This window comes from Callospermophilus lateralis, chromosome 5 (genome assembly GCF_048772815.1).
Source record: "Callospermophilus lateralis isolate mCalLat2 chromosome 5, mCalLat2.hap1, whole genome shotgun sequence".
Lineage (NCBI taxonomy): Eukaryota > Metazoa > Chordata > Mammalia > Rodentia > Sciuridae > Callospermophilus > Callospermophilus lateralis.
The window spans coordinates 120,900,420-120,921,990 of NC_135309.1; the positions used below are offsets into that span (position 1 = coordinate 120,900,420).

Here is a 21,571-nt window from a genome sequence, read left to right on the forward strand (position 1 = left end):
AGAACTGAATGGAAAACCACTCTTATCAGTAATGGCAATATTTGCTCTAACTTACCAATCTTGCACTGCATTGAAGGACTCTTCATTTGTGATGTCATACATTAAAATAAAGCCCATGGCCCCACGGTAATAAGCTGTGGTGATAGTCCTGTATCTTTCCTGGCCAGCTGTATCCTAAAAAAAGAAGAAGAAGGAAAAAAAATGACAATCTCTCAAGGCAAGATAGTTTTTGGAAATGATTAATAGTTTCACAAACCATCATAACAGAGAATCAGAAATGTATATACAATGTAAAATTGTCTTTAAAGTCTTGTTTTTCCTAAAGATTTTCATGACAACTAGGCAATACTCTGAAAAATTCTTTTTTGGGTAAAGATGTAGCTCAAGGTGTCTACTTCGTATGTTCATTTCCATTAAGCAGCACCTAACTATAGGAAATAAAAATGGAAACTATACATGTCTAAAATTTGTGGATCTTTAGTTTAAACCAGAGGAATATATTAGGTCCTTCCTATATTGTTTATTGTCTGTACACTAATGCAAGCCACTGTTCAGAAAAAAAGGAAATTTATAAAAATGTCTGTGCTGACATTATTCAACAATAAAATGAGAATAAAAGTACATGCTGTGAGTGGATTTTGAGTCAGACAGCTGAGTTTGAGTTCCTGCTCTTGCATTAAATAGCTAGGGAAACATGATCAAGTTTCTGAACCTCTATAAACTGAACCCCTCTAAGTTTTAGAATGCAAGTCAAGGTTACAGGAACTAATTCATGTATAGTGGTTCCTACACAAACAGTGGTTAATAAATGGCAAGTACTGGCTGTCATTCCTGAGATGTGGGGAGGCTGGCTAACCCAAGATAAAAGAGAGCAGCTTACACATAGAGGGGTTGCATGCCAACAAGAGAGTTGTAACATTTATATCTTGGAATCAGAGGCAGACATGTTATGAAAATGGCTGTTATATATATCACATATATTGTAGCTGAAGAAATGTTTCCTCAATTCAATCAACTCTCGCCTCTTTGTTCCCTCAGAATCTAAGATATCATTCAGAATCTGAATGCTCTTTGGTTTTCCCCTTTGTCACTTCCCCTGGAGACTCAGGCCTAACTTCTCTTTCCTATCTCTTTAGGTGCTTAGCATTTTGGACAAAATGTTATCTTTCTTTTTGATGTCAGCCTGGATCCTCTTTCTCCCCTTATTCCCAAGATGTCTCTTCTGTATGCAAAGTGCATTCCAGCTCCTTCTAAGATCTAATAGGCCTTGAAGGGAGAGCTAATATTTACCATCAGAATGAAGTAAGTCTCCTAGAGTCACTATTGGTAGCTGCTCATGTTGGATATCGGGCTGCTCCCCCATAGTCGCCCTCCTGCTTGGCTGCTTCTACCCCACCATGGCAAAAGGGCAAAATGCATAACCATTCACTACTTCTCACATGTGTGACATATCCTATTAGAATCTGTAAGGTTTAGAGAAAGATGATCAAGGATGTTGAGGACCAGTGAATGATTATAGAGAATATGGGGTATGAAATGGGACTCAAAATTAGCCATCGGTGTGGATTTCTATGAAGCCAACAATAATTATATTCTACTCTTGGAGCAAGGATAAGTCTGGGCTAATGATAAGATTTTCGTTATACAGTATTAAAGAAAAACAAGGTTTCAAAAGTAGGATGAGAACAAATCTTACTCTACCAAAACAGCAGAAACAAAGCAAAATTAGTGGGGAAGATCTTTTTTTTTTTTTTTTAAAGAGAGAGTGAGTGAGAGAGAATTTTTTAATATTTATTTATTTATCATTTTAGTTTTCGGCGGACACAACATCTTTGTTTGTATGTGGTGCTGAGGATTGAACCCGGGCCGTACGCATGCCAGGCGAGCACGCTACAGCTTGAGCCACATCCCCAGCCCTGGGAAAGATCTTTCAGAACATACTTCCAATGGTAGAACATAAAAAGAAAAGATAGATTTCAGTACTTAAAAATTCTTGGATATAAAAAATGTTATAACATTTGAAAATGCATAACATTATAAAACTGAGGTGATAGAAAATCAAACGATAAATTGAGAAATAGGTTTGTATTATTTCAGAGACAGCAAAAGTTAAGATCTTTAATATGCACAGTGGTGTCAGAATTCAAGGAAAAATATTAAATATTCTAATGTAAAAATTATTTATAAACAGTCATATAAATGGTAATTAGTAAATAGAGTTCATTAAAATAAAGCCCATGGCCCCATGATAATAAGCTGTGGTGATAGTCCTGTATCTACCATAATAGTAGAAATGCAATGCACCCAAATTACATTCCAATACAATAGAAATTACCTGGCAATTATTTGAATATTTTATTGTACTTTGCTTACTATTTTACAAATATTAAAGATGAAAATACAGATGGTAGAGATGACAGACTCCATATAATTGGGCCAAACACAAGGCAGAAAGAAGCTGATATTAAGCTTATCTGCATGTTTTCAGTCATGATTATCTGGATATTTGTATTCATTAAATTTAATCTGGTTAACAGCATATTTACTTTACTGAAAAAGAGAATGTGGATAAAAATACCAAAACCAAATTCCCAAAGGCTGGATTTCAAAAAACCAGGTATAATCAAGAGATTTTTCAATGTTTTTCTTTTCTAGGGAGCAGAATCCCTTATAAACCAGTCAGTCTACTTAAAAATTTCCCCACATTTGGCTTGGATTACTATTTCCCAGAACATATTATCTATAAATATAATTTTCTTATTTTTGTAATTTTTTTTTCTAATTTCACCTCCTGTGAAGTAACTTTAAATGTCTTTCCTCTTGGTCGAATATCTTCTGGTCATTGACTGAGTAACAGGGGCACGTCTCCATGCCTACTGCCTTCTCTGTACAAACAGCTTTCCACTGATTTCTCAATAGAGGACACAGCTAACGCACTGCAGACGCTGCTAAAGGTGACCTAGACCCTTCCTGTCAAGCATGTTTTCAAACACAGACACTGAATAATATTGTGTTGGAAAACTGGCTTGCTTGCTTTCTTCCTGACCTTTTCCAGGGTGTCCCCTTTTCATAAGATGTTGACTTTATTGTGACAGTAAAGAAACTTCTTCTAATGTTACAAAATGTATCAATATCACATTGTGGGTGTGTTTAATCTTTGAGAAAGCAGAAAAAAATCAAGGCTCCATTATATTGTGATTGAAATGTTATGGGAAGCTGCTAGAAACCACAGGGTTGGTCAGCTATTACATCAAAATTAAAAAAAGGTGGGGAGGGCTAAGTAAGGGAACAGCTTTCAAGAAAAAATGTACACAAGCTTTTAGAAAGTACTTAGCTCACAGCAAGAGGCCTGATCATCAACATCATTCTGATTTGAACTCGGAAACACAATCTAATTGGAGGTATTTGTCACCTTCTTCTCTCAGGGAGAATAAGAAATTATACCAAGTAGGGAAAAGGTAATAAGAAATATAAGGAGGAAAATTCCTTCCAAATTAAATGAAAATATAAAAAATAAAACTAATCTAATAAACAGACATCAAGTTGACTCTATTGGTTTGGGATTCTGAAAACAATTTCTGGATTACAAACTCATTAGTATTTTCTTCCATTATAACAGGAAAAAAATAAGTCAGAAAAACACTTCATTACATTTGACATTTACTAATGAGGACAGAAGGTTATATTTGAAAGAAAAGGACATTTTATAATGTCAAGTGCCACTGATGTAATTCAACGGGAACAGTGTCAGAAGATAACTGATTAGAATCTGCCTCTTCTCATTGTGTTCAGGAAACTGGCTCCAAACACTGGCTTTCTTAGTTTCTCTCCGCAGATGACTATAATAACTGGTGGTGATACCTGCTGATTTTCTATCAATACAAGCATATAATGATTGAAAAACACAACTGGAAATCTTTCACAGAGAAAATGAGTGATATAAATGTGACTAAAAGATTAAACTTTTCTTCCATGAGCAATAGCTTTCTTTTCCCTCTTTTTAAAGAAAAATAAACTCACTTTAGTTCGTTTAAATATTTTGATATCCAAATCATGTTTTCAGGAGAAATTTTTGGCTTTAATGGTAGGTTTGATTAGCAAATAATTGAATATGTGTCAGGAAAAGAACTGTAAAGTGGAAAACAGTAGCAGCTTGATAAATAGTAGCCAGGGACTTTTTCAGTTAGAATTTTGGCATTTATGTCTTTGTCTTTGCCTTCAAATGTTTTCCTCAATGGAACTTTTTAAAGTTTGTGCATGGTATTCTCAAACCCTTCTGACGTCATACAGAGATAATACACAGTTTTAAGATTGAGGGAATTGCTTTCATGTGTAATGTATGAGTTATATTGTAATTTGTTTCTTGTTTTGGATTTTAATTCTTTGTGTATTGCATTAAAGGGAAATGGAAAGAGCCATTACTCAAATAATATCACCGAAATCAAAATATACTCAGTGACTGTTGAGGCAGATAAAGATAGACTGAAGAACAGAAAATCCTGGAGCATGTTTAAACAGGTAATTTTATAGGTGGAGAAACCTTGTTGTTCATCAATCAATAAAGTAATTTAAATTAAGCTAAAGAAAATAATATGTAATAAGTGGGGGAGTCAATAGAAATAAAGGGCTGTAACCTAAGACAGAAAACACTTTCACTATTAGACAGAAAGATGTGAGGTAGAATAAGTGGTCCTTCAGAATACAAGCAAGTGGTTATTTCTTACCTAGTACTTTGCTACCTTTTACCTGAAGAAATTGTTTGGAATTATCAAATTAAAATTAAGTTTTGCTAAGTAAAGTTTAATATTAACTCTGATTTATTCATTTATGCATTCAACAAACATCTAGGAAAGTTATTACTCATTAGGGACCATGGCAGGGACATGATAAACTTATCTTATCTCTTCTAGGCATATATTGTATGTTTAAAAATTCTACTCCTTAAAGAATTTTATTAATCATAACATCATATTTCCTGTATTTCCACAAAAGATTAACGCTGTGAAGAAATGTTTCTAAAGAACCAGACAAAACAGCAACTTAATATTGTAGTGGAGACAATTGTACTCAAGATGAGGCCTCTAATTCGTGGTTAGTATTATGGGTTGCATTATGTTTCCCAAAGAGGTATGTTGAAGGTCTCATCTCCAAACTGAATGTGACCTTATTTGGAAGAAGCTTCTTTGCAAATGCAATCAAGTTCAAGTGAGGTCATACCAGATTAAGGTGGGCCCTCATCCTACGACTAATGTCTTCATAAAAAAATAGAACATAGTCAGAGGAAGGCCAGAGAAGGCCATGGAATAGCAAAGGCAGAGACTGCTTCTGTAAGACCATGCCAGTAGTTCCTATGTAAGTTCTACTCCTATGTAAGGAAGACAAAGGAATGCCCATAGAACCACAGACTAGAAGAGCGGTGTGGACAGAGACAGCAAGACTCTACTAACACCTTAATTTAAGATTTCTATCCTCCCGAGCTGTGAGACAAAAAAAAAAAAAAAATTGGTTTGTGTGTGTGTGTGTGTGTGTGTGTGTGTGTGTGTCTGTCTGTGTGTCTGTCTGTCTGTCTGTCTTCTGGTACTGGGTGTTGAACATGCTAGGCAAGACTCTACCACTAAAATAAATAAATCTCCAGAACCTTTTTACTTTTGTAAAAACACTTGAAAAAACTTTGCTAAGTTGCCTAGGCTTGCCTTGAATTTCCAATCCTCCTGTCTCAGTCTTCTAGTAGCTGGGATTACAAGCATGCACCATCATCATACCTGGTCAAATTTCTGCTACTTTAGGCCATTCGGTTTGAGGTACTTTATTATAGCAGTCACTATACCCAGTTTGCAATCTTCAGGATCAGGTTGAAACAATACAAATTTCATAACTATCCATACATCTCTTACTATGCTACAGAAACACAAATATGGAAAATTATAAGCAGTCTTAGAGAGAAGTTTAGTCTCATTGTGAAATCAGGAAAGATAATGCTAAATTATAATACTCCCAGTTAGGTAAAGTTGTGTTTAAAATGTGGTGTGATATACCTTGCATTTTTAAAAGCTAGATTATCTATCTATTGATTGATGTATCTGTATCTATTCTAAAACATATTCTTCTAATGTCATTCTTATTAGAATGACAGAACAGTATTGCTTGATGGAACAAAAATTATACATTAGCTTATGTTGAAATTTTATTTTCATATGATTGTGATACTGTTTCAAAAAAATATTTAAAATCATCATTAGTGAGACAAAATTCCCTCAAAAATATAAACAATAAAATGTTGATTGTTATACATCATTTCTTTTGTATGATGTAATTTCCCTCAAGTTCTATTTATTTTTTTTTATTTCTGTAAATAGGCATAAAGCAGCATTAAATTTAGTCTTATAAAAATAGGAAGCAACATAGGAAGCTTAAATATTTTATGCTTTCATTTTGAATATTTATTTTTGGAATGAAATAAGAACTTTTTTTTTCCTTATAGCAGTTAATCCTCCTTTAAAACAAAATTTACAAAGCACTTTTCCCTACTGATCTTGTGCAAATAGCCAATGCGAATTCATTTACACACATTTTGTTATACAAGCATCTGTAAAACAAGCCCACATTTCAGAGGAAAACATTAATAAACCAGCTTCTAAACAGTTCTTGGATCAATTAAAGAGTTCTCCCTACCTATTGTCCTTTATCCATCTTCTTCACACCAGCAAGATTTTATTGATCAGATTTTCCTTGTCATGATGTTTAGCTTTGAAATACCAAAACCTCCATTTTACAATGGCATCCACTTCTAAGTAAAACCTAATAAAATCAGCCCAAGGCAGAAGGATAAAACTTGACCTATTATTTCATGGCAGTGTTACCATGGCAATTCATCTTTCCTAGCAGAGAGGAGAAGCCATATATAGCTCTTTTATAGGGAGCCTTTGACTCCACTGTCAGTAATACCCTGACATGTCTACCAATTGTATGTTTTGCTCATGAAAGTTGGAGACACTTTTCAGTAAATACTACTTAAACACTCAGATGAACTCTCTTTATGACCTTAATAAAATTTACAATCAAACCACATAAAGGCATTTCCACTCATTTTATGTAAGTGCTTGTTTTCTAAGAATGTTTAACACAAAGGCAGGGCAAGTCATCCTTTCTGTTTGCTTTCTAATTAATCTTTTTGACCTATTTCTTGCCAGTGGGATTTTGATTATGCTCAACTTTTTTCAAAATCTGGGGCATAAATACTTAAATGTAAGCAATTTAGAATTTATAGTCAGGGTTGGTGATGGATTTTTTTTTTCGCAGAACACAATTGAAATGCATATATCTTATCAAAAGTGCTATACTTTCAAGGATAACAGGTTTTTGAGTAGAATTTTTAGAGCTGTTCTAGAAATTGGCAAGTAAGATTCAAAAGTAGACCCCTTACAAAGAGATGGCCGCTTTCATTCACACAGCCATGAGCCAGCTGACTGGTGAGAAGTGTCTGCTTAAGCAGTAAAATTGTTCATCCTCATTTGTACAGGAGTGTTTGCTACCTGGACAGAGAGAGCAGGGCTGAGTAGGGGAGGCAGTGGAGAGGCCTGAATTCCCCCAGTTAGCATGATGGCTAAGTTATGTGAGTTTCCCATGGATCAATAAACAACACAGGAAGTAGCTATACTTGAAACATTTTGCCATTCATTCACCTCCAAGAGAACTGTCTATAAGATGAGATGTGGGAAGCCCTTACTAATAAGGGCAAGAGGGAGGTGAAGGTTAGTCTTCCAAGTCATGTGTTGTGGGAGGAAAAGAACTGCTGGGATCCCAAAAAAATTTTACACAAGGAAACCAGCATCAGATGCTTGTCAGAAGCTATGGGCTGTAGGATAGGCTTCTCTGAAGAAGCCAAGAGAGACTTACAACTGCATGTCCACCTAAGTAGAGTCATCTCCTCTCTTTTTATTTCCCTACACTACTTCTATCCCTCATATTGAAAGAGCAAGAAACAGGAAAAAGAAAAGCAGAAAGGGTGAAAGGGTGGATCAAACTCTTTATTACATGAGCAGTATCTGGGAATGTAGCCAGATTTACCGTAAGGGATATGAGGGTAAAACTGGATATGACAAGGGCATTTCAAATTAGACACATTGGTCTCGAGCCTTTGCTTTTCTTTTTAAATAACAGACTTTACATTTTAGAGCAGTTTTAGGTTGAGATAAAACTGAGCAGAAGTACAGTGATTTCTCTTATATCCCTCCTCCCACACAAATATAATTCCCCCATTATCAACATTTCCCACCAGAGTGGTACAATAGCTTCAGTGGATGAACCTGTAACAAAACTGCATTATCACCCAAAGTCTGTGGTTTTTGTAAGAATTTATCGTCATGTTATACATCCTCTGGGTTTGGACATGTCTGTAATGACACATGTGCACCATTATATTATCATATAGTCTCATGGTCCTAAAAATCCTCTATGCCCTGCCTGAACTTTTTTTTTTAAATAAGAGACATTTTGTTTAAAAAAAAAAATAGTGACTGGAAGGTGATGGGATTTCTTCAGATCCTGGTTTGGAGATGGACATGGCCACCAGGCAGAACACGACTGAAAATATTGAAGTAATGCTAACTTATACTTAAACCTAAGAGGGTTTAAGCTTTTCACCAAACCGACCACCAATGAAGCATTGCAACATGAAGAATGTAGATTTAAGCAGGGCTTCACACATTTCAAAGCACATTCAAGTGTATCATTTCACTTACTCATTCTGAGGGTTAGACCATTTCACACACAATGAATCAGGACTAAAGAAATATGGTACCAGTTCTAAGTCACAGGACTGGAAAGTGACATGGGCCATACCAAAACCCAGCTTTCTGCACACATTCGAAATCTAGTCATTATTCTGAATATTAAGCTGACTATTGAGGAATTTAGGTTATATATATATATGTATGTATGTGTATATATATATATATATATATATATATATATATATATATATATGTGTGTGTGTGTGTGTATGTATAGATGTACAAGAGGATAAACATCAGTCTTTTCATTCATATATGTGTGTATATATGTATATAACCTAAATTCCTCAATATTCACCTTAATAACTAAGCTTAATAATATATATTATTAATAATATGTATATTATCACTTTGGCTCTAGATTTTGATGCCATTATTTGGTTCTTTAACACTGATTCCACATATTTGCTTTTGATATTTTCCAATTTCACTATTTCTAACTCCATATTCTTCAACCAATTCCAGCTGTGTTTCATTCCAATACTCCACTGAAATTGTTTATGCTGACGTAATCAACAATTTCCTTCCTCACTATCATATTCAGCGATTTAATTTTAATTTGCTTGTCATTTCTGAAACATGGTACACATGACAGTCCATTATTTCTTTAAATTCATTCTTCTAGGGCATGGCTTTCTCCATCCTTTAGTTTCTTTGCCTTGTCTTCTTCAGTTACTTTTGGAAGCTCCTTTTCTGTTCATCTCTTAAAAATGTTGCACAGGCTTCTATCTTCATTCTCTATCATTTTCCTTGTACTGTGCTGTCCTCCTGAACAACTGTATTCTTATAGCTGACTTCATATGATACAGAAAACAGGGAACAAGTTAATGTGAACTGGACTTAGCTCCAGGGAAAGATGCAGCTGGTGCAGATTCCCAGGGATGGGCAGATATCAGCCAGAAGGCCTGAGAGGAGGCAGTCAGCAGTTACAATTGGGATGATAAGGAAGACTACGGAAATGGGTCAGAAAATAAAAAGACTGAATGATGTCTATCCTTTGTGCATTTCCTTACTCTTTCACATTCGAGGGACCAGAACAACATTGAAGTATTGTAAAGATTTTATTAAGCACCTGAAAATTCACCAGGTGCTATAAAGGGCTGTATAATTACTGCCCTCCCACCTTCACACTATAGTATCTAAAGAAAGGGCAGTAGTGAGAATAAATTTTTGTTTATTCTAGAGCAGAATTAATATTCTGAGTGGAAGAGAAAAAACATAATGTATAACCTGGTACCAGCTATATAACCCTGGGAAAGTGATTAGACTCTTCTGAGGTCTTACTTTGTAGCTAAAATAGTGATAACATTTTCAACCATTCAAAGGTTATTAGGATTAAACAAGAGATATGTATAAATACCTCTTGTGTATACAAAGTTTTCAATAAGTAAGACTCCCATGTTTTCAAAGCAGTAATGTGTGCAGGAAATAACAAGGACTTTGGAGGGGGATCCTATGAGGTTCTACCCTGGCTCTGAGCTCCACGTGCTGGCTGGCTTTAGAAATGTCACCAAACACCTCTGAGCTTAAGTTTCCTGATTTCCAAAATGAAATCAATACCTAATTCTGAGTTGAACGGCAAGTCCCTATGAGAGAAATTCTCTGCACACTATGACTGCTACAAGCATCGTTATTATTGATCATATTAACAAGAGTAAGGAAGTGAATCTAGCCTTCCAGATCCCAATAGAAAGCATGTCAAGTCCAAAGCTGGACTCATCACTGGTATATTTTCCTTATTCAACCCACCTCCAAGGAAGGAGAGAAAATAAAGATATTTGTCCTTCAGGATCAACCAGCATTTTATTTATTTCCCCATCCATAAGAAGGAGAAAAAAATTTAAAGATGAAACACACAATTAAATTCCTATCTTGGCAATCACTTTGTTATGCTTATTGATTTCTTTAAAATTTTCTGCACATTCTTATTTTTATGATTGTCTGACCTTCAGTGAAACAAAGCCTAATGAATTACATAGGTGTTTCAAGATTAAAGCAGTGATTCCCTTATCACAAACTACTTTGCTTAATAAGAATAATTTAAAAATAAATTTTAGGTCTGATGAATGAGGTCTCCAAAACATAGACATAATGGGAAATCAAAACACAGAAATCAGAAGGTAAAGAAATAGAAACTGATGTAGTGTCTCATTTCATGCTTCCACAGAGAGCAAACATGAAGCAGGCAGCTGGCTATGAGCAATGAGAAGATAAAGTGAGTGTCTGACTCTGGGAAGGGCACAGGAAAAAAACAGCTGTTAGGAAAGAGTGTCCACTGTGGAATGGATTCTTGACTGGTTCCAAAATGCATTTCTCAAGGTGGGTCCAACTTATTTCTTTCTGTTAAAATAAGTTTTTGGGGCTGGGGATGTGGCTCAAGTGGTAGTGTGCTCGCCTGGCATGCATGCGGCCGGGTTCGATCCTCAGCACCACATACACACAAAGATGTTGTGTCCGCCGAAAACTAAAAAATAAATATTAAAAAATTCTCTCTCTCTTTCTTATCTCTCTCTCTCTCTTTAAAAAAAATCAGTCCTAATATGGGCTGAGAAAAAACTATTAAAAAAATAAGTTTTCATCTTAAAAAGTCTTAAAATTTAACAAGATGAGTGGGCATGGTGGGGCATACCTGTAATCCCAGCAGCAAGGGAGGCTGAGGCAGGAGAATTGTGAATTCAAAGCTCCCCTCAATAACTTAGAGAGGCCCTAAGCAACTTAGTGAGGTCCTGTCTTTAAATGAAATACAAAAAGGGGTTGGAGATGTGGCTCAGTGATTAAATTGCCCCTGGGTTCAATCCCTGGTACCAAAAAAAAAAAAAAAAGTAATGAGATGATGTACAATCACATGGAGACCCTAAGCACCTAAGGCAGTTTTAAGTTGCTCAGTACCATCTTATAAATTAAGTCGGTAGGAAATATTAAGGCGATTTGCCTGGCATTCTGGAAACAGGGACACCAAACTGAGGTCTCAGACAACCAGGGGCAATTTCATGTGTGACTTTTGTGACCTCACATTTCCATATAAGATGGTGTAATATTAAACTTTACAAGAAACAAAGTCATCCATGTCCTCCTAAGATCAATGGTAATTGCGAATGGGACTTCAAGATCACATAGCTAATCAGATAACAAACCCTGGCTTTTTGCCTCCATTGTTGTTGGTTCTGTTGAAACCATCTAGGGATGGCTTCAATTACTGTTTAGGCAATGTACTGTTTTCTATTCAGTTCTGATGAGACATAAGTGTAGAAATGAGACTGGTGCTCAGTTTCATAACTGGAGGAACTGGAATCAGAGGTGGGAACCAGAAGCCAGCTACAAAGATAAGTAAGAAAAGACCAAGAAGTGCACTCATGGAAAATAATTCAAGGGAGCTTTAGTAAGCTTCAAGTCCAAAGAGTGACTTTCTATCAACTTTGAGGACATAAAGTTATTTTTTAAAATATTTTTTTTAGTTGTCAATGGACTTTATTTATTTATGTGTTGAGAATCGAACCCAGTGCCTCACACATGCTAGGCAAGTGCTCTACCACTGAGCCACCACCCCAGCCCCTAAAGTTATTTGTGATACAGCAGAAATGCATTTTCATTTATGACAGAACTGGATTATGTTGGAGGGAAACAGGGCCTGATCATTGGCTAATAAGGATTGGGGAGGCCAGAAAGGTAAACATTCTGGTTCAAGGACTGGTGTGTGAGGTGTGGATTCTACTCTGTGAAGGAGGGGCTGTCCCTTGGGAATGTGAAGGACCAGGGCAGAGAAGGGAAAGTGAGTGTCGTGGCACTCAGGGCCCCTTCCACATGCAATAATGGATCTTGCTTTTGGGAAGGATAAAACCTGATCAGAAAGTCAACAGAAAACAGCATTTGAGATAAAGGTCAAATGCATTAAAACTTGACACAATCTAAAATAGAATAACATCTATAGAATTCATTCAGTATGAATTCTCTTTGGAGGTCAAGTTTTCTTCTAAGTCAGAAAAAAAAAAAAAAATTCAAGGAGTCATTCCAAATTAATCAACCTCTTTATTTCCAAGTCAACAGAAAATAAGAGTAAAATGCCACAAATGAGAAAGAACTTATATAAATTTATGTGTAAAAGAGAAAAGTGACAGGCAGACAGATGCTCTATAGTACATAAAACACCCATGTGCTAACATTTTAAATTTAAGAAGAAAGGTTGGTTAGGACATAGAAAATTATTATTGATAGGGAAATAAAACCCATGTATAAAGCAAAATCTGGTTTTTCAAAAATTTTTACAGTAAAAAGTTATAAAAATCACTGCATTACAAATAGACCAAGTAGACTTAAATTATTTGCCAAACAATCTGGCAGTCTTTAAAAGCATTTTTCCCACATTAAAATTTCACTGACAACGTGGCTGCTGGCATGAGAATCCTGAGAGGGCATTAGTATTCTGACTACAATTCAAATTCCCATTTTCAGTGCAAAAAGTACTTCTAGGGCTTGTGTGCCAGACTAATGTATTTTTCTTACCCTGTAAACAGACTCTGCTGCCTGAATAGCTTGACAGCAGAATCAGAGAGCAGATGCACTGGCATCTCCTCATCTTTCTCCTACAGGAAAGATGGAAACTTCTCCAACTGGGCACACCCTGGCTGGATTTTGTCAGGCTTGATGATCATGCTGTGCTAATAAGGTCAAGGTCTGATCCCTTTGTGTTCTTCCCTCTGTTTCAAGCCACTGACTACATGTTCAACCTGCTGAGTTATTTCACAAAAATGTGAGAGGCAGGCAGATGGGAAAGAATGTAAGGTTGGATTTGTCCAGATCCATCATGCTTTATAGAAAGACGAAGGGATGCTTCCAGGTACCTAAAGATGACTACATGCAGCTGGAAACAAGAACAAGCAAGGTGGGGTTTCTTTCCTTTTAGAGCCAAGTTTTGAATTCTGATATAGCTCCAAGCTTGGCCTGGAGGAACAAATGGAGTGGGGAGTCCCCTTGCCTCTAATTTTCAGGGACATTTTAGGAGACCTATTCATTCTCCTTGATTTAATTATAAATTCTATTTGGAATTTAACATAGTACTGCACTCTCAGGAGTTTTTCCTCAGTAGATTTTGCAGTGGAATCTAGGAATTTGTATTTTTTCCAAGTGCCCTTGGTCATTCTGATGCTGGCAACTTGACTGACACTGGGCAACTGTTAGCAGGTAGACTGTAGAGTTAGACGACAGGTGTTCCTCTGCATCCACTGCTTACCAACTGTTTGACTTTGGGAAAATCAATTAACTTTCTATATTTCAGTTTCCTCAACTGTAAAATGATGCTTTTAAGAGACACAAGGTTATTATAATAAATAACCATGTTAACACAAGTGACTTGGTTAGCTCTGGAATTCAGATATAGGAAGAAACCAATACATGTTAACTATTGTAACTTTCAGTTGCTCTTTCATTTTAAATTTTGTTTTTCTTTCAACAGGCAATATTATATGCATCAATATGTTTCATGTTTATAGTTTTCAAGTCTTAAAGAATTATGAAAACATTACTACTGTGAAATGAGATTTTTGGATGATTTTTTAAAAGATGTTGTCTATAAACCACTGTTTGAGTAAGATGGCAAATAACCAAGGGATACCGGACTTTTGCTATACCTTGCTAAAATATCACATTTTTTTATCATATGGAAATGAGATTATAGTCATGTTCTTTAAATTTATTTGAAGTTGAGAGGCCAAAAGAAAAAAGAAAAAAAAACTGGGAGTTTTAAAATTCTTTTCTGCCTAAAGCAAGCAAATAAAAGTTGGAAACTGCCATGAATAAAGCAGACAAATAAAGACTAAGATGTGGCTGAGCCTTTCTCCAAGCTGACTTTACTAAAGGATGGAAACCTTTGTTTCAATAGTAAAAATGACTGGAGAAATATAGATTTTGACATAAAATAGATCAAATTGCTAATAGTAAATGAGTTGCTTCATGAATTACTAATTCTTCAACACTGGAAACATTAGCATGTGGGCCAATGAGCAATTCCATGCATGTTTTGAAGGAAGTTATGCATTCCATAAAGGGTAGGACCATAAACCATGATATCCAAGAGGCAAGTTGTAGATTGTTCCAGATTTGCAAAAATAGGGTATTAGAAGTAATGTTACTGATAACCACAAAAATAAGAAAATGAAATATGAAAAGGTAGGGAGGCCAAATTTTAAAGATGTTCTTATTTTAGCCTTAGGTGGAAACTTCAAGGCAGATATTATCTGAAATAGATAGTCTATGAAAGGATATATCCTCATTATACTACAAATCTATTGATAGTCCAATGACTCCATTATTACTGTTTTTGTGCTTATATGATAGGAAATAAAAATATAAATTTGGAATGGATGCCCCAAACAGCAGTTTAAAAACATGCTTATCCAGAAGGCACTGACACTTTTTGAATCTAAGGCTATTATCCTCCAGTGCATAGCTATAACTGACTGATACCTCTTCTCCAATAGTGGTAAATTCAAGTTCACATTCAAGGTGACCATCATGATCTACTCCTAAACTGAAAAGGTTTCTATATCAGTGTTTCCTTTATGCTTAGTTCTAGGTCACCCAGTAGTTATTGACACTATTTTTTAACATGGTTACATTCTTTTTTGTTGTTCTTCTTTTTAAGTATACATGATACTAGAGTGTATTTTGACCTATTATACATGCATGTAGTGGCACTAGATTATTTTTATTTGTATGTTAAAAATTATCCCAAATATCTGCAAACCATCAAAGAAATATCATAAGAGTCATAAAATCACACTTTTATATTAGAAGCACTGAAGACGTTGTATCCAGTCTCTCCCATGACTAAATGAACTGCAAAGCTATCCAGAGCAATGTGAGAGCAAGAGGAGGTAGACTGAGCAACACAGGGTCAGACGCAGCCCTATCTCCCCATCACAAGAAGAGAGACACTTCTTTCATAAGCAGAATAATAAGGAAAATTCAATTTGCTCCATTTCCAGACACAAGTTTAATTAATTTAGGAACAAGAAGGCCTCTTCACAGACAGAGGGAGGGATATAGAAAGAGAGTTTATAAGAGGGAAAGAGACAAAAATACTAGCGAATCAGTCATTTTATCTGAGCTCTTTCCATGGTAAGTTGATTGTCATGTAGTTCTAACCTACAAACAGTTTCAAGAGATGTTCAATCTCTTTCAAAAGATCTCTTCTCTTAGCCTTATTGAGATTCACTGAAGCTCATGTTTATTTTATCTTGGACTCTAAATTCAAGTGTCTCTCCTTTTCTTTCCTAATAAGTCCAAATGCCATGATGCAGAATTCATCATCATATTTTAGAGTTCATAAGAGGAAACCAAATTTGGGTAGATTTCCTGTGATTTCACTTAATATCAATGTTGCAAACCCTGCACCATAAACTGGAAGAATCTGGCTCACACTTCTCTTCAATTGCTGCAAAGAAATTCACTTTTGAGATATTGGTTGTCTCCTGAAGGCAGATTGCTTTGCCTACTTATAAGAATGGAAAATATATAAATTCTATGAGATACAGTTATTCTTTTTTTTGTTAAGAGAGTGGGAGAGAGAGTGGAAGAGAGAGAGAGAGAATTTTTTTTAATATTTATTTTTTAGTTCTCGGCGGACACACATCTTTGTTTGTATGTGGTGCTGAGGATCGAACCCGGGCCACACGCATGCCAGGCAAGCGCGCTACCGCTTGAGCCACATCCCCAGCCCCACAGTTATTCTTTCACTTATTCTAAAGGTACTTTGAGAACTGAGATTCTCAGAAGAAATATCGTCCTACCTATCGTGTGTGTGTGTGTGTGTGTGTGTATGTGTGTGTGTGTGTGTGTGTGTGTGTGTGTGTGTGAGAGAGAGAGAGAGAGAGAGAGAGAGAGAGAGAGAGAGAGAGACTATGTATTGAACCCAGGGCCTCACACACTCTAGAGTAGGTAACTACTCTATCATTGAGCTACATAAATCGCTCTTTCATTGTTTTGAGACGGGGCTTACTAAGCTGTTCAGGCTGGCCTTGAATTTGTAATACTCCTGCCTCAGCCCCTCAAGTAGCTGAAATGACAGGTATGCACCACTATACCTGGTTTTGTGTAACATATAATGTAATACTATAAATAACCATATGTTTACAAAAATATTATCAAAGACTTTGCGGAAAAGGATCTTGGCAATTGTGAACAATAATGATTCATTCTATTTTTGCTTTAATGAAAGTGGTTTTGAATATAATATTTGCTGTTACTCTTTTTGAACCTACCGTCTATGAAATGAAGTAAAAGGAAACTCATACCCGTTAATGACTCTGATTTGGTATCTTCTGTTTCTTATTGATACTTATTGTTAACTAACAGTTGGCCCAGCATTGTCCCACAAATCAGGCTTCCTGGTGGTTAGCTGTAGGACCAGCCCTCCTAATTCAAGCTGGAGCCCAATTCCGTAGTGAATAAATTTACAGCAAAGAAAAACAGGAAGACTAGATCCCCTTTAGAGCTCTGAAAAGATAGCTTCCTAAGTAATTTGGTTAAAGAAAATGTCATTCTACCTACTCATCACTTTTAAAGTTACTTTTGTATTACTGTATTTCAGAAATAAAGAATATCAGCAACAGACATACTCAGCGGATATCAATTTACAATTTTGTTTTTGTGTATCTTTACTACAAAATTTCTGGTGCCTTCTAGGTTCTATATTTGGGATTTTATTCAGTTGTTTAGGTCACTTTTCACTAGGTAAGAAGAATTCTTTCCTTTTTAGGAAACAAAGATATCTATGCAGTTTATTCTTTCAGAGTACTTTACTACGGAGACATTGCTAACCCTGTTATCTGAATGTAGCAGCAGGTAAACTTATATACTATGGACCACCAACCACAGGCAAACTTCAGCAGTATGCAGTTAAAAGAGGCAATTCTGTGGCTCTGCGATTTTCATAATTTTCTCTTTAAATGCAAAAATGTATCTCTATAAGGAAATTGATTACAGGATTTATCTTTAGAAAATACATAAGCACTCCAAGTTTTCTAAGGAATCTCCATACATGCTTTCCTGAGTGGTTGCACCAATTTGCAGTGCCACCAGCAATGTATGAGTGTACTTTTTTTCCGCACATCCTCTTCAACACTTATTATTGCTTATATTTTTGATAATTGCTTTCCTGACTGGAGTGGAAAGAAATCTTGATTTTGAATTGCATTTCTCTCATTACGAGAGATGTTGAACATTTTTTTCATTTATTTGTTGATTGAGTATATGTCTTCTTCTGAGAATTCTGTTCAGTTCCTTAGCCCATTTATTAATTGAGTTATTTATTTTTTTGGTGTTAAGTTTTTTTGAGTTCTTTATATATCCTGGAAATTAGTGCTCTATTTGATGTGTGTGTAGTAAACATGAAAACTTGGAATGGAATCACCATTTGACCCAGCTATCCCACTCCTTGGTCTATATCCAAAGGACTTAAAATCAGCTTACTATAGTGACACATCTACAACAATGTTTATAGCAGGTCAATTCACAATAGCTAAACTGTGGAACCAACATAGAAGCCCTTCAACAGATGAATAGTGGATAAAGAACCTGTGGTATATATACACAATGGAATATTACTCAGCATTAAAAGGGAATAAAATGATGGCATTTACAGGTAAATGGATGGAGCTGGAGAATATCATGCTAGGCAAAGTAAGCCAATTCCAAAAACCAAAAGGCCATATGTTCTCTCTGATAAGTGGATACTGATCCATATGTGGGAGAAGCATGGGAAAAATGGAGGAACTGTGATTGGGGAAAAGGGGAGGGAGAAGAGAGTAGGCGGGTAGAGGGCAGGAAAGATGGTGGAATGAGATGGACATCATTATCCTAGGTACATGTATGACTGCATATATGGTGTGATGCTACATCATGTACAGTCAGAGAATTGAAAAGTTGTGCTATTCATTGTGTACAATGAATCAAAATGCATTCTACTGTCATATACACCTAATTAGTATAAATAAATAATTTTTAAAAAAAAAAGGAAAAAAAGAAAATAAACAAGCAAAGGATTAAAATGGCTTGGAATATGTAATCTAGTGGATTAACTGAAGCAAAGTCTGAGAGACAGAAGTAAACTTTGGTTTTGGAGGCAGAGATTCTTCCTGGGTAAAAATACTGACTTTTCCATAAACCAACTCATGGTTCTGGGAAGGTCACTTCATCTGAACATTTCCTTATTTGTTACAAAGACATGATTAAATTTCTTTTTTTGTTTTCCCCTGTGTGGGATTGAATCCAGGGACACACTACCATTAATCCATATTGTCAGTACTTTTTGTTTTTTATTTTGAGTCAAGAATCTCACTAAGTTGCCAAGGGTAGCCTAGAACTTGCAGTCCTCTGGCCTCAGCCTACAGAGTCCACGGGATTACAGGTGTGCACCATCACATCCAGTGTGAATTATGTATTTTTGAGGCTTCTTTCAATTCTAAAGACTTCATCAGGTCAGATCTTTTAAAAGGAGCTGATTTCTAGGGGCTATAGGTTATACATTATAGGGCCCCTAAAAAGTTATTCAGTATGTGATTTTTTTTAAGGGTGTTATAAGTTTCAGTGCAGTGATCCTTAAATTTTATTATGCATCAAAACTTGTGAAGTGGAAATTGTCACACTCCCTCATTAAAGTCAGAGTCAGCAGTCAGGGGTAGCCACAGGGATTTTTGTGATAAAGAATCCTTCAGGAAATTCTGCTGTGGGCACTCTGTAGATTTTGCTTTGAGATGATATTTCAGACTTGAAAGAAATAAGCAACTTCTCAAAATCCCAGCTTAATCTCTGGATATCTGCCTCAGCAGTATATCTCACAATCATAATTTCAAATATACTCTTCTTTTCCCCTCAGACATATATTTAAAGAATAAAGTTGAAGTTATTCATCAGAACAGGTCATATTTGTGTGCCACATATAATTTCCAAGTTATCTCTTTGTTTCTTTATTAAAAATTCTTTACATTTCTCTTCCTCATGCATAGTCACCTTCAGTGACTATAAATCCTGCTTATTCAATAAGTCAACATGTAGATAGCCCTGGATTTTGCTGTCAAAACTTTTAGGTTATGACCTTTACTCACTATCCAGTTGAATTAGTTATATCTAATTCCAACAATTTTAAAAGTTCTATAGCACAAACTATTTTTTTTCAAATAAAACATATAGAGATAGTACTGAAAAAGAATAATGAGAACATGTAAATTTATTAGTAGTTATCTCTGGAGGATTTGCTTACAGATGGATTTAATATTCTGCTTATTCTTGTGTATTTTCAAATTTTTCTACAAAGCCTGTATTATGTCTGTTACAATTTTTTTCTTTAGAAAGTTATAAAGGAGAAAGGGAGGAAAGAAGGAAAGAAGGAGGGAAGAAAAAGAAAGAAAAGGAAAAAGAAAAGTGGACAAAAGAAGAGAGAAGGGAATAAAGGATAGAGAAGGAAAGGAAGAGATTGGGAAAAAAGAAAAAAGAGAGAAAAAAGGAGGGGGAAGGAGAGCAAGAGAAGAGAGTATGGGGAAAGAGAAAGGAAAGACAGAAAATAAGAGGAAAGAGTGAGAAAGAAGAGAGAGAGAACAGACTACCTCGCAAATGCCCCAGCAGAGACATCATCAAGGCTGGGAGAATAAGGGTATCTGAGTGTGGTCCCCTGCCTGCCTGAGGAAATCAAGGCAGGCTTCCTTAAGAAGGTGATGCTTACAGCTGAGTCTATCAGAAGTGGGTGTGGAATCCCTGCTGGACCAAGAACAGCCTAAATTGCACAAGACATGAGAGAAAACACCTATTCTCACGTAGTCTGCATGGACAGTGAACACAGCCTACATAGTAATAACCTTAAACTGTGACTTGCAACCCACTAGGAGACCAGCAACTCACTGAAGTGGGTAATGATCAGCAATATTAAAAATAATAGAACAGAAAATATCAGAGTGCATACCATATCATTTTGTGAATACTTTTGTGTATGTCTATGAGCGTAAACTGATTCATGATGTGAAACAGATCTTTAATTAGGGGCTGAGGTCAAATAAGTTTTAAAGTTGCTGCTGAGGCCTGAGAAGTCATGAGTGCCCCGGGCAGAAAAATGGCAAGTCTAGATTTGCATCCTAGAAAGAGGCCACTCTAATTCTCTGATTAAATGATGGCTCTACAAGGTGTCCATGTTCCAGTCCCTGAATCTGTGTAAATGTACTACCTGGTCAAAGGGACTTGGTGATTGTGACTGAATTAACAACCCTGAAATGGGCTATCATCCTGGATTCTCCAGGGTTTACTTTAACCACAAGGGTCCTCTTAAGGAAAAGAGGAAGTCAGGAGAGTCAAAGAAGATGTGCCAATGAGAGAGAGAGAAAGAGAGAGAGAGAGAGAGAGACAGCCAGTCAGACAGACAAAGGAGGATTTGAAGCCGCTATACTGCTGGCTTTGTAGGCTGAAGAAGGTCCATGAGCACAGAAACACAGGAGCCTCTGGAAACTGGAGAAGGCATGGAGGTGAATTCTCCCCTATACCTCTAGAAGGCACAGCCCTGAAGGCCCATTCTGGAATTCTGAACTCCAGAAATGTAAGATAAAATTATGTGACTGTAAGCCACTAAATATGTATTGTTACAGCAGTAGGGAATGAGTACAAGTTCCATATGAAAAGATTTACCAGAAGGAACCTACAAAATAAAATTTTAATATATGTAATATTATATACCATTTTATACACACACACACAACACACAAGCTAATTGCAAAACCATAGGAAGAAATAATAATTGAATT

The 21,571-nt window shown here is 36.0% G+C and overlaps 1 protein-coding gene across 1 annotated transcript in view; it reads right to left on the minus strand.

Annotated features, from left to right (window-relative positions):
* The window catches only part of Rab3c (RAB3C, member RAS oncogene family), a 230,630-nt gene that overhangs the window by 115,612 nt on the left and 93,447 nt on the right, over positions 1-21,571 (minus strand). Inside the window, exon 2 of the mRNA XM_076856123.1 lies at positions 56-174. Within this exon, the coding sequence (XP_076712238.1) occupies positions 56-174 (119 nt within the window). The remainder of the gene's footprint in view (positions 1-55; positions 175-21,571) is intronic.